At 37.7% G+C, this 15,000-nt stretch overlaps 1 protein-coding gene across 2 annotated transcripts in view; it reads left to right on the forward strand.

Annotated features, from left to right (window-relative positions):
• Positions 1-15,000, forward strand: part of LOC144970472 (uncharacterized) — a 133,568-nt gene that overhangs the window by 17,642 nt on the left and 100,926 nt on the right. For both annotated transcript variants that reach the window (XM_078910155.1, XM_078910157.1), the window contains exon 2: positions 12,939-13,069. In XM_078910155.1, the coding sequence (XP_078766281.1) occupies positions 12,939-13,069 (131 nt within the window). The remainder of the gene's footprint in view (positions 1-12,938; positions 13,070-15,000) is intronic.

Raw genomic sequence — 15,000 nt, forward strand, 5'->3', positions numbered from 1 at the left:
GATTCTAAATTCTCCTTTCGAGTCCAATTCATCTTGACAAAATACGAGACGAGACGACACCGGATTGGGGTTGATTTTGTTTAATTTCGAAACGTCGTACAACTTGTCTATTCTGAAAATAATTTTTATATATATAGACATATGTTTTTGCCACAGTGAGTGATCCCATTTATATTTTATATTAGCTCTAACCATCAATATCGAGCTCTTTCGTACCTACGAGTACCCACCAACACTCATAAATATATATATATATATATATATATATATATATATATATATATATATATATATATATATATATATATATAAGTACATTTAATTTTCTAAAATTTTGCCAGAAAATTCGTCATACAAATATCCATCGATTTAAATGACCTTCATCTTGTCAAAAACTCTCAAACCCGGGACTTCCATGAAGACTTTTTTTATTGAAGGGTGTGTATCGAAACTCCTTATCGATGTTATTTATTTCAGACAAGCAATCGAGTTTTGATTGAATGCTATTTATGAGTTTTTGTCCAGGTAGATAAGTTAATTAATTGTATTTGGACGCTATCTTACGACTGGTGAATGTTGTACGTTCTTTTGGAAACGGAAAACAGCCTGTTTCAATTAGTAAAAATTGAATGTGTTGATTAAGCGCAAAGGTATCTAGTCATTGTGTTATTTTGTTGTTGGTATGTATCTGTGTACCTGCAAAGTAAATAGGAAGTATTAGTAAAATTTAATGTTTGGCATTGCTTTCGTATTAATCGTGCGGTATACTGTGGTCGTGTGGTTGTGGTTTGACCCACATTTTCGGATCGGAAGGTCCTGAGTTCGAGCCTCCTTGGATAAGCATCTTTACTCACATTCTCTCACTGTACTGAGGTGTAAAATGCGTACCTGGTAGTTAATAGCGTTGTCTCTGTCGGGAAAAAAAATTGTAATAATATCGAATAACAGGCGCCGTGCCTCGCTCTACGTGTGTTACGTGTTGCTGTTATTAAAGTACCCTTTGTAAAGCGCTTTGAGCACGTTTAGTGGATCTTGCTCTATATAAAATCTCAATTTAAAATCAAAAAAATAGTAGCAGTTGTAGCAACTGTAGCAGAAGATGAAGCAAAAAAAGTGTTGTTTTGATGTTAATGGTTTAGTGCGGCTATGTGGTCTAGTGGTATGACACTCGCTTTCGGATCGGAAGGTCCTGGGTTCGAGCCTCGCGCTCGTCGCATAGTTGAGTCCTTGGAAAATGCTCTTTACTCACATTCTCTCACCATACTCAGGTGTAAAATGAGTTCCTGGCCCTTTAACAGCAATATCCACTAAACGTGCTCAAATTGCTTTACAAGGGTCTCCTGGTCAACAGCAACTTTTAACATTTAGGACGGGACATGACGCCTGTTAGTAGGCGATATTACATTTTTTTTCGAACAGAGACAACGCTGTTAACGACCAGGAATTGATTTTACGCCTGAATACGGTGAAAGAAGGTGAGTAAAAGAGCCTTTTCTGAAGACTCAAATATGTGCAGCTGGACTTTCTGGTCACAAGACCACATAGCTGCACAGTTGAAATAATGTAGGCCCTGCATTTCAATTTTGTAAAGCAAAGAAATAAAAAATCATTAAAAAAGTGTGAGTGACTCCATTTTTTGTATGCATCAGGGACTGACAGATGTGATAACATTGCGGTATAGGTGACTGGAAGGTTAATTAGTAACAGTAAAAGTTCATATTTTTGCAGTTCGCGTTTCTCTCCACTCACGTAAAGGTTACGCAACAACAAAAACAGTTTTTTCCCCAAGGAACAAGCACTGGTTTAGATTTAAAAAAAAAAATATTCTGGGAGCCGAATGAATACCTTTTGTCGGTGACGGGTCGCACAGAATGAATAAAAATGGGGTGGCATGGCTTAGCGATATTGTCTTTGCTTTGTATCGGAAAAGAACCGAGTTCGTCTCCCCGCCGTTCTCGATGCTTTGAGCAAGCCACTTACCTCATCATCATCATTATCATCCATCGTGGCTTGTACACGTTGCTGGTCAGCTGTCTCCACGAATCAGGATCCTCTGCGGTGCGCATGGAATGAAATATGTGTTACTTTTTAAATCACATTTGGCCATTCTTTGGTTATTTAGATGTCATTCTTTGTCTTCCTCTAGCTCTCTTTCTTTCGATCATCCCAGATGTTACCAACTTTTCTATTCCGTCTCTTCTCCTCACATGTCCCAGAAACCGTAACTGCCTCTTTCTGATGGTATCGATCAACATTCTTCCCTTTCTCACCTTCTCCAACACTTCTTCGTTCGTATACCTGTATGTCCATGATAGCCTCAACATTCTTCTATACATCCACATCTCAAATGCCTCTAACCTCCCCGTACATTCTTTGCCAAGCGTCCACGTTTCACAATCGTATAAAAGGGTACTTATAACATATGTTTCTAGTAGTGCCGCGCTGAGGACCGGACCGAGGACCGGTCCCACGGTCTTTTAGCTGTGAACCGTGGTCCAGTCCCAAAGAGGAAGACCGCCGGCGGTCCTCACTTCTTATCACCTTTCAACGGTCTGGCGCCATACTACTTCCCCAGCGATTCGTTGCCTCGGTCCTTTGCCTATCTTCCACCAATCACCACCCATCCCACTTAATTAATCGCACCCACCCCCCTTTGCCATACACTAAACGACACAGACGACCATAGAGGCAGACGACCACCTCCCTCCACTCCGCAAACCGCCCTTTCGTGTGTGAGATGGGGGGAACAGGAGGCGCACGCCTTGGACGATTCCATTATACGGGGTAAATTTCAAAATTTACTACACCATAATGATCGCAATGACAATGATCTATGATGAAGGCATGACCCCTCTTCTCTAATGGGTTATTGTTTGAAATGTATGTGACTACTAAAGATGTGTGTGTGTGTGTGTGTGTGTGTGTGTGTGTGTGTGTCGAACCTAGCAAGTTGCAAGTCTGATTTTTTGTTTTCTTTTGTCCATCTCTTGTCGCCACTCCTTTCTATCGCATTGTTGTCATTTAAAATAATACAATAATATTAAAATTTCGTTTGGTGTTTTAACTAATCAAGTAATATGAGTTTCATTAGTTTCTTCCGTCCAAAAAAAAAACAGTTATAACGTCTGTATTTTTAAAAGGTCCAATAGAATATTTGGGGACCCCGATAGCTCAGTTGATAGAGCACTCTCTTTATACGCAAAGGGCCAGAGATCGATCCCGGGTGCAGTCGATTTTTTTCTGAATCCCTGTCTACTCAGCAATGAATGGGTAGCTGAGTTTGTTAGATCTGGCGAAAAGTCACCATCGACCCCTCTTATCACCTCATCCACCCCTCTTATTATAACTTCACGTCTCTCTCTTACTCTTCAATGCTCGCTGCCCTCTAATGTGTGTGTGTGGGGGGGGGGGGGGGGGGGGGGGGGGGGGTAGGAGTTGCGTGTGTGTATCAACGCCACGAACAACTCGATCAACGCCTTGGGCGATGCCATTATCTCCGTTAATGGGGATAAATTTCAAATTTTATTAAATTATCGAAGTAACAATGAAGTACGGTGAGCAAATAAAGAAGGCATCACCCCTCTTCTCTAATTAGGTTACAATTTGAAATTAGTGTGACTACTCCGTGTGTTTTACTCCTGTAGGCCACGGTTTTCATCGTGTAGCGGTCTTTATCGGTTCAAGAATGAACGGACCGGTCTAGAGACCGGTCCTTGCGGTCTTCATTTCCCAAGGACCGTAGGACCGTGGTCCTTAAGCTTGCCAAGGACCGCCCCGCACTAGTTTCTAGTACTTTCATTCTGACACAAATGGTCGTATTTTATGGAACACGTTTTTGCTATTGCTATTCTTTGTTTTATATCCTTTATGTCACGTGCGTCATGATGGGTAATGGTAGTGCCTAAATATATAAATTTCTTTACTTGTTTTGATGGTCTCTCCTTTACTTGACAAGTGGAAGGTCGTGTTGTTGTCATCCTTTGAAACCACCATGCAATCGGTTTTCTCAACACAACACTTTGTTTCAGGCCCCATCTCTTCACTTTTGCACACCAGTATATCTAAAATTTTCTGCACGTATTTTGGAGAGTATGCCATCAGGGTAACAACTCTCCTTAGGACAATTTGCGGCGCAGTACTGCTGCTGGCGGATGGGTTGTGCCAGTCTTCTTTGAAATATCCTCTGAAGACAATTTTCCTCTTGGGAAAGAATCGTTTCTGTCGTGCTGCTCTCTCTCTCTCTCTCTCTCTCTCTCTCTCTCTCTCTCTCTCTCTCTCTCTCTCTCTCTCTCTCTCTTTCTTCCTCTCCTCTCTCTCTCTCTCTCTCTCTCTCTTTCTCTCTCTCTCTCTCTCTCTCTCTCTCTCTCTCTCTCTCTCTCTGTGTGTGTGTTTGTGTCGTGTGTCGTGTCTGTGTATGTAAATCGCCAGTCCAATTTTATTCCGATTTCTTTCTATTAATTTTCTTGGTGGTTGGACAAAGGGGTCCAAAAGAAGAAAAAAAAGAATAGCACCTGAGATCGACCGAATTCCCTCCCTTCGTTTCTGGGGCGATTGCTTTACCAACTGAACTATGGGAGATTCCAGGAATGTACGGAATTAAGCATTAACCAAAAAAAAAAAAAAAAAAAAAATATAATAATAAATAAAAAAAATTGGTATCCATCGAAAAATCCAATCTTAGAATCTTCATGACTTGGAAATTGGGGAGGCCTCGACCCATCCAAACCCAAAGGTGAATGACTCTGCCCGTGCCATCGCTGCCTATTACATGTTATATTATTATCATTGGTTTCTTCTAGCAACTAATACTTAACCAGCTAACACTGCCGGACTCTGGAAAAACACGTATTTAAAGATTTGGCCAGAAAAGTCAACTCGTCCTTCAAATATCGATCGATTTAAAAATGACTCTCATCTGGGCCAACCCCCCCCCCAAAAAAAAAAAACAAAAAAAAACAAAAACAAAAACAAAAACAAAAAAACAAACCAAAAAACCCTCTCAAACCTGGGACTTGGCAAAGTCTTTCTTAAAGCAAAATGAGGGTCATTTTAATCGATTTAAATTTGTAGGGCGAGTTTTCTGGCCAAAATTTTAAATCCTAATTTTTTATAGGTAAAAGTATCCTCGAGTCATTTGCAGAGAGTGTTACTGGTAGGTGGTAAGCTTTTAGTTTTAGTCAATAAGCATGTAGAGTAGGTTGTGCATAGATGGCCCCCCTCTCTCTGGTCTGTGGTCCATAGGTGGATAGATATGCAACTGGCTATGCAAAAGTGGCTTTTAAAAAATATATATATATCATTTTAAAAAAAGAAAGAAAGAAAAAAATGTCAGAAACCACCAAAAACTGGATATCTAGTGATAAAACATTTTGTATGAATACCTGTCTTACTTATTTAATGTCGTCGTAAATGAACATCATCATCACCACCACACCATCATCATCGTCGTCGTTGTCGTCGTCGTCGTCGTCATTATCATCAGCATCATCATCATCATCATCATCATCATCATCATCATCATCTGTCACCGATCACCATCACCTTTGAACTACAAATGATCTGTATGTAGTATGAGTCATCATAGGTGAAGATGACACAGATACTAATTACGAATGTAGGTCAAATTCCTCGCTTGTCCACCCGCATGCCGTGTATTAGTCATCGTTACCTCTTCCTGATGGGAGCGATCTATATTCATGTTTTCGTCCAACCAAGTCATCAATTCATGGCGTACTACTCGTAGTAGGGCTATGCATCAATTACATGATTTGTTGCTGTCCAACGATTGGGTATTTCTTCAGAAATGGAAACACGCTGCTTTGTTTATGAAAATTGTAAGCATACCCATGTGTCAAGCTGAACAAAATGACCAATCGTGATGTTAGATATTTCAAAAACTGTGAACACTTTTCACTATGTGGGTCACTTTGAGCACATGTTCCAATGTGACAAATGACCTCGAGCCAGCGACATCTATAGAGTATATGAAGTCCTAGCCTCGAGCACATGGAAATGTAATATAGATCATGCCCATTCAGAAAAGTGAGTGGAGCAGGCCCTTATGTTGATAACAAACAAGAATTAAAGTTGAGTAGGAAAGTGCCAGAAGACAACTGAGAATAAAAACTTCGCGGCGGGCGATGGGGGTTCGAACCCGCGACCTTACTGGACTCTCCCCGTATGAGTTGTCGTACCAGTAAGGTCGAGGATTCGAGCGAGCCCCCATCGCCGCCGCGAAGGTTTTAGTTAGTTACTACTTCCATTGACTTTGGCAGCACTGGTACTAATTGAAGCTACAGACCTGCCAAGTACTAGGAAAAATTCGTAGAATTACGAATTTTTAGCTCCAGCTAGAGAACTGCATAGACGTTTTTGTTCCAATAAATCTTAGTGAAAAGGAAAATTTGGTTGCTTAGAAACTGCATTTAGGACTTTGGAGCATATTTTGATGATGCCGAGGAAAATAATTGAGTTATGATGCTATTTATCGTGTCATTTCCATCCCCCCCCCCCCCCCCCTTTGGAAACTACTATTTTTTTGACATGTCAAATAGGCAGCTCTATAACTATAGATGGTATGATGTTGACGTCACTCAGGCCTTTGTTATTGCTTTTTGACATCCGCGTTTGTGAGTTAATGCTCACATAACTGTATTAACCAGACTATTAACGTTCAAGGTTACAAGGTTTTTTTTGTGTTGGTCCGTTATACTTCCGGATGACAATGTTGTGAGTTACTTAGCCAAGCCCATAACGTTATTTGCACTCTGGCTGGCGTTACTGATTGCAGTCATTGCAGAACCCCACATCATTATATTATCGTTACACTCCGGATGACTTCATTAACTGTAACTATGGAAAAGCCCCTACCGTTACATAATTACATTACTTCGGATCCTGACATACATTCGTGACCTGTCACCTCTAAACGGTATAAATGTAGCGTGGCTTGAATACTTTAAAAAAAAAAGAGAGAGAAAAAAAAGGATTCAATCCATGACATGATTCAAACCAAGATGAGGGACATTTTAACCAAATAAAGCCCCGGGTAAAAATAATACATAAATAAATTGAGCTTTATATCGCGCAACATCCACTAAATGTGCTCAACGCGCTTTACAAGGGGTCCCTGGTCAATCAACAGCAACATTTAACTTATAGGACGGGACATGCCGCCTGTTAGGCGATATTACAATTTTTCGAACAAAGACACCAGGTACTCATTTTACACCTGAGTACGGTGAGAGAGTGTGAGTAAAGAACCTTTTTCAATGACTCAACTAACTATGCGCCTTAGTTGTGCCTAGATGAGGGTCTTCTTTTATCTGGATCGATATCATTTGAATGACGAGGTTTCTGGCCAAAATTGTAAATACGTGACTCAAACTAAAATTGGACATTTCTTGTCAATTGTGACCCATCGTCTCAAAACGGTATTATGTCGGAACAAACCAGATGCTTAAAAGCCAAATTTAATGTTAAAACTGGTCAAAAATATAAATTGTTGGCATTAGCACCCTAAAATAGGGTATCCATTCTCCTCAATAAATCGTATAAACTCAATAACAAGTCTGATATTTCTGGCTATAAATTCAATTTTCAACATCTTTACCAAGCCGACTTAATACCGTTTTGAGACGAAGGGTCAGAATTTAGCTCAATACCGACTATTCGGCATTTTTGTTCACTCTGACATGATACCAGCTAGGGCGACGGGTCACATCTCGAACTTTGCCATTTCTGAACTTACGTAATGTGCGCGGTGCATCAGGAAGCCATTACGCCGGTACTACTATGTCACTATCCTTTCGATGACTGGAGTTTTAACTCCCTCAACCCTAGAGATTTTTGCTACTTTTCAAAATTGGAATAAAAATGTATTAAAAATGAGCGTGTGCCTAGATAGTTTTATTCAGTTACCATTTATATGTAAAAATAAAATAAAAAATCATTAGCTTTGATACTATGTCTATAATTTATCTCAGAAAAATGTAATAAATAGTTTTGGGGTAAAAGTAATTCGGGTAAACTACGGATATAGTCGGTGTTAGGGTTGAGTGAGTTAACAATGTAAAACGGTCGTACTCTGGAAAAACACGTATTTTACAAAATTGGCCAGAAAATCACATCATTCAAATTATATCCATCGATTTAAGCGACACTCGTAATGGCAAAAAAACTCTCAAACCTGGAGCTTCACAAAGTTTTCTCTAAAGCCCCAGTTATGAGTTGTTTTTTGTTTTTGTTTTTCTCCCAAAATGAGGGTCATTTATAACACGATCGATATTTATTGTAAGGACGAGTTTTCTGGCCAAATTTATAAAAGACGTGTTTTTCCAGAGCACGTCAGTTTCCTGGTTAATTAGTAACGGTGTGGTGATCAATGATCGCATTGGGGCAGAGGCTTGACACACTAATAGGGGCAGAGGCTTGCCACACTAAGACTAATTGGTGTACGTGTAATCAGTATTGGACAAGACGATGGTATCCTAGTCAATCATAGAGATATTACCATATCCCATGGTGGCTTTTCGGGAGGTCATTCACGAAGGCCGGTCGTTCTATCTATTTTTCTTCTTTTTTTTTTTAGTTGCTTTTTTTTTCAAGCTAATTATAATATATAAAACTTTTGTGCTCCATTTTCGATATAGTTATTCCCTAGATTTATTTACTTATTTTATTAATTTATTTCTTTCGTGTGTGTGTGTGTGTGTGTGTGTGTGTGTTTTATAATATTTGTTATTTGTTAATTTTTAAATTAATTCTTTGTACATTAAAAGCACACAAAATTCAGTATACATAAATATATATTTTAATCACCTTTATCCATTTATTTATTTATTTATTATCATAATCGTACAATGACCTTGACAATGGTATCGCATAAGCCGCGCACAGATCACAAGTCTTATCTCTATAATAATAATAATAATAATAATAATAATAATAATAATAATAATAATATATTTTGTTGGACACTCGAAGAGTAGACGCTTTGGCCTGGTTCCAAGGTTTCCGGCGATAGGTAATTTGATCTACTGTGAACAAACTAGTATATACAATTTGGGCCAGAAAACTCATCCCTTTAAATCTTGATCGATTAATATGGACCTTTTCTTGCCAAAAAAAAAACCCCCAAAAAACAACAACTTTTAAAGTTAGGACTTCCGTCAAGACTTGCGTATGCCCCCCCCCCCCTTTTTTTTTTCAGTTTTTATTTTGGCATGATGATAATTATTTTTTTTAATCGATCGATATGATAAGAAGGACGAGTTTTCTGCCCAAAATTTTGAGTACGTGTTTTCTCGGAGTACAGCAGTATGAACTGTAAGAAGACTACTCAACGTTAGTCGTTCTTTTGTCCTACCGATCAAAGAGTCAAAGAGTAACCCGCCTTGACCCCCTTTAATCTTTTCATAGCGGTGATCAATTTGTCCTCAAGTTAGGTGACCCACACTCCCATAACAGTGTTATTTATTATTATTATTATTTATTTTCCAAACATCTGCAGTCAAATATTTTCGATTGTGATTCCAAATATATTCTTAAATCAATAATCAAATTTATCTTTATTCTATAAAGACTACATATTATCTATATCTTTATACCTATATAAAAATCCACTATATTGCATGTAATAGATACATTCTTATTTAATTTATTTTGATGTATTGTTATAGGTCATTTAATGCTGGTTTCTGTGTATTTTTAATGTCAATATTTTAATCCATCTTTTTTCTTTGCCACGTCTGTTGTACAATTTCCGAAAAGTATAATTAAAGTGTATTATTATTATTATTATTATTATATTATTATTATTATTATTATTATTATTATTATATTATATTATTATTATTATTATTATTATTTTTTATATTATTATTATTATTATTTATTATTATTATTTATTATTATTATTATTTATTATTATTATTTATTATTATTATTATTATTATTATTATTATTATTATTATTATTATTATTATTATATTATTATTATTATTATTATTATTATTATTATTATTATTATTATTATTATTATATTATTATTATTATTATTATTATATTATTATTATTATTATTATTATTATTTTTATTATTATTATTATTATTATTATTATTATTATTATTATTATTCCGAGCTATATCAAAGCATGAGTAGTGCATTTGGAATTAAAAGGAATAAAATTAAGCTTTAATATCGCGCAATATCCACTAAACGTACTCAAAGCGCTTTACAAAGGATCCCTGGCTAACAACAGTACATAGCATAATATAGAACAAGACATGACATGGCGCCTGTTAGACGATATTGATTTTTTTTTTCCGACAGAGACAAAGCTGTCAACGACCAGGTACTCATTAATTTTACACCTGATTACGGTGAGAGAATGTGAGTAAAGAGCCTTTTCCAAGGTATGACGCTCGCTAACGGATCGGAAGGTCCTAAGTTCGAGCCTCGCTCGGCGCGTAGTTGAGTCCTTGGAAAAAAACTCTTTGCTCAGATTCTCTCACCGTACTCAGGTGTAAAATGATTACCTGGCCATTAATAGCGTTAGCTAATTTGTAATATCACCTAACAGGCGTCGTCATGTCTCGTTCAATATGTAAAGCGCCTTGAGCACGTTTAACCTCAGTTGTCACAATGTACTATTTGCTCTTTGGTCGGACACTTGTTCGATTCCCGGCGCTGTGGCAGCGCAAAATTGACTCTTTGGAAAAGGCTCTTTACTCACATTCTCTCACCATCCCAGTTGCGTCCATGGGTAAGAAGGCACTTTACACGCATTACCCCTCTCGACTCGGGTTTGAATGTGTGCATGGTCAGTGACGGATATTGCAAGAGTGTTAGTACAATAAGGACGCCTAACAGGCGATTGTACTGTGCATGGTGCTGAATGAAATGGAAATATTATAGTTCCATATGGGGTTTGTTGGGGGAAGAAATGAAATATTGTGATATGCATTGAGCACGGTAAATCTGTGGCAATATGCTATAGAAATGTTCTTATTTATTTATTTATTTATTAAATCGAGTTACTGACCAGAAACAGAGGCAATGAAAAAACAACAACAGGATTTTGATTGCGCCTTACAGGCGTCGTGTCTCGTCCTATTTGTTTAGTGTTGTTGTTGGCTTTGGATCCTTCGTAAGTCTCTTTGAGCACATTACATTTCGTGATATTGCGCTTTTTAAAAACCAACAATTGTTTGTTTTTTGGGGTTGTTTTTTTTTTTTTTTTTTTGTTCCTCTTGTTTAGTTGCAAATTGTACTGTGGCTTGATGCCATGTTCGAGTATTGTCGAACCCCCCTTCTAAATGATTAATATTGGTGCTCCCAATTTGCATTGGCCAGGATAAGGTCTTTCCTTGGATTTCCCCCTTGTCTGCTGGCGGTATAAACCGTAAATCATTGATAGCTTTATGACTGGTCACCGTTATAATATTATTGGATAGATCATACGGTAGAGCGCCACGCTCTGCCAGGCCAGGCGGAGTTGTTGTCGTACCAGTAAGGTCGCGGGTTCGTGCCCCCATCGCCGCCCCCGCGAAATTTTTATACTCAATTGGATTCAGTAGTCTGATGTCACGCTGCCCGGCAACGGCAGCCATCTTGGTTCTAAACAAAGAAAATCATTACTTTTTATTCTTCATGCTGGCCAGAACTTTTCTTATGTCTTGTGATCAGAATGTGTAAAAGTCAAAACATGATCAAATTTATGTTTTTTTCCCTCTGGATACGCTTTTATGCTCGCCGGAGAAATATTTCATACTGGCGTCCGCCATTGTTCCGATAGTTTAGAGCCAGTGTTACTAAGTTACCATGCGTGATTAGGAAGGAAGTGACGTTACAACTTTTGAAGAGTATTGCGTCCTGGCAACTTTCCTACTCACTTCATTTCTTGTTATAATATTAAAAGGGAGAAAACACTTGTAAAGTCAATCGCAAGTGTGACGTCGTTAGTCGCCCACTGGAACTCTATTATATATACACACCCACAAAAAGAAAAGAAAAAAAATCCCTCTCTTCATCCCAAGGAAAAAACGACTCAGGCGTCAGCCGCAGTGTTGCACCGCAAGACGAATAATAGGGGTTATTTTTCTTGCTCAAGGAAACAAAGTTGTAAAACCGGATGCCTTCCGGAGAGAAAAAAAAAAAAAGAAAGTCTTGAACTATTACGTTTTATTTTTTTTTAATTTTTTTTTTTTTTAATTATTATTTTTATTTTTTTTAAATTTTCTCTTGTTTTTTTTTTATTTTTTTATTTTTTTTTTTTTTTTTATTTTTATTTTTTTATTTTTTGGTGCGGCTATGTGGTCTTGTCGTATCTGAAGGTCCTGGGTTCAGGTGTAAAATGAATACCTGGCGGTTAGCAGCGTTGTCTCTGTTGAAAAAAAAACAAAACTGTAATATCATATCGCCTAACAGGCGTCATGTCTCGTTCTACATGTTGCGTGTTGCTGTTGATCAGGGACCCTCAAGTGTAAAATGAGTACCTGGCCTTTAACAGCGTTGTCTCTATCCGAAAATAAAAAATGTAATATCGCTTCAGAGGTGTCATATATTATTATAGTCCCACATGTTAACTCTTGTTGTTGGTCAGGGACCTTCGTAAGACCTTTGAGCACGTTTAGTAGATATTGCACTATATAAAAGCTCAAGTTTAAATAGTTTAACTATAAAGTTATTTATAGTACTATTATTTTTGATCTCATAAAAATTACGATTAAAAAAAAAATTAAAGTTGTCAGATCTGTCAAAACCATCGAAATGTTTTCTTACTTTCTTTTTTTTTCTCTCTTTCTTTTCTTTCTTACGTTCTTTCTATCTTTCTTATCTTCCTTTTTTTCTGTTTTGGTATTTTTGTCAGATCCAGGTCGTTCCTTTTTTTTTTTTTAAATATATAATCTTTTTTTACTTCTAATGTATGTTGCAGATTTGTCGTGTCCAGGGGATGGCAAGGAAGATTGTGAGAAGGACCTCCTTGGGATGGAGTCCATCCGGATGTTGCATAGGATGCTGGACGATGATCACAATGGAAATGTGGATCAGTCAGAGAGTGACGAGGTGAGGGCATCTTTGTTGATTTGTACTGTGCGTGATATAAGTGCTTTACTATCGAGCTATTCCCAACCATACCTTGTTGAATGGGCACTGTAAAAAGATAGTTCGAAGATGACGTCACTCAGGCCTTTGTTATTGTTTTTGCCATCCGCGTTTGTGAGTTGTTCTCACTAAACTGTATTAACCAGACTATAAAAGTTCATGGTTACACAGAGTTTGTGTGTTGGTCCGTTATACTTCCGGATGGCAATGTTGTGAACTCCTTGGCCAAGCGCATTCCATCTATAGATAGTATGCGCTTGGCTAAGAAGCTCATAACATTGCCATCCGGAAGTATAACGGACCAACACACAAAACTATGTATAAGGTTAAACGTTTATAGTTTGGTTAATACTGTTTAGTGAGAATTACTCATAAACGCGGATGGCAGAAAACAATAACAAAGACCTGGGTGACGTCATCCTCGAACTGTCTATATTCCCTTTCTATGTGTCATAGGTCACATTGCAAAATTTGCTCAAAGTGACCCACTTAGTGAAAAGTGTTCACATTCTTGAAATACTAACATCACGACTGGTCATTTTGTTCAGCTTTACACATGGGTATGTTTACAACTTTCATAAACAAAGCAACGTGTTTACGTTTAAAAAGAAATATCCAATGTTGGACATCAACAAATCATGTGATTGATGAATCGGTTGAACGAAAACATGAATATAGATCGCTCCCATTGAGTTTTGTGTGTTAAAAAACGTTTATATAACACTTCAAAAGTCGTATCGGGATCAGCTGATATTCACAATAATAATATATACACAGTCTCATGGTGTATAGATAGAATGCGCTTGGCCAAGGAGTTCACAACATTGCCATCCGGAAGTATAACGGACCAACACACAAACTCTGTGTAACCATGAACTTTTATAGTCTGATTAATACAGTTTAGTGAGAACAACTCACAAACGCGGATGGCAAAAACAATAACAAAGGCCTGAGTGCGTCATCTTCGAACTATCTATATAACCGTAGCCATCGTTGAAGGCCGCGAGAGAACACCCCATGGCCTCTCGTTTGAGTTTGAGGTTTGTTTGGTTTTTCTTTACACACTCTGTAGTATGTCCTGTTTGTTAAGTGCATGTCAACCGCACGTCTGTGTTCAAACGAACATGCAATTTGCAAGCATTCACGTACCTCGCCTTTTAGTGTGTAACACACTCACACACTTGAGATTGGCGCCGTTTGCCAATTTGCATCCATGTCACTCTCACGGAACTGAATACAAGACGTATAATATTGCGACTAAAATCGCAGCGACTCCTTGTGAGTGGGCATTTTATATAACTTTCCATGTGCTTAAGGTCATTGGTCACATTGCAAAATATGCTCAAAGTGACCTACTTTGTGAAAAGTGTTCACAGCTTTTTAAATATCTATCATCACGATTGGTCGTTTGGTTCAGCTTGACAAATGAGTATGTTTATAACTTTTGTAAACAAAGCAGCGTGTTTACATTTGTTTTGAAATATCCAATTGTTGGACAGCAACAAATCATGTGATTGGTGACCTGGTTGGACGAAAACATGAATATAGATCGCTCCCATTGTGAAGTCAACAACAAGAGGGAAGAAACGTTTGATCTAAAAAACAAACTGGTTCCTATTTCAATGGAAGTGTAAAGCCATTCTTTCGGAGGACTGGATATACACATTGTGTAATTCATCTTCCGGTGTCAGAGTAATGACATCTTATTTTATAGTCTAAATATTATAATATGCTGGTCGCCAATAAAGATCATCCATGCTCATAATCCTATGAATCATTCTATAGATAAAATGAAGTTGACGTCACTCGGATCTTTGTTGTTTATTGCCATCCACGTTTATGAGTAATTCTCACTTAACTGCATTAACCAGACTATAAAAGTTTATGGTTAC

This window comes from Berghia stephanieae, chromosome 4, assembly GCF_034508935.2.
Source record: "Berghia stephanieae isolate SIO BIC M18660-M18661 chromosome 4, UCSD_Bste_1.3, whole genome shotgun sequence".
In the NCBI taxonomy this organism is placed as follows: domain Eukaryota; kingdom Metazoa; phylum Mollusca; class Gastropoda; order Nudibranchia; family Aeolidiidae; genus Berghia; species Berghia stephanieae.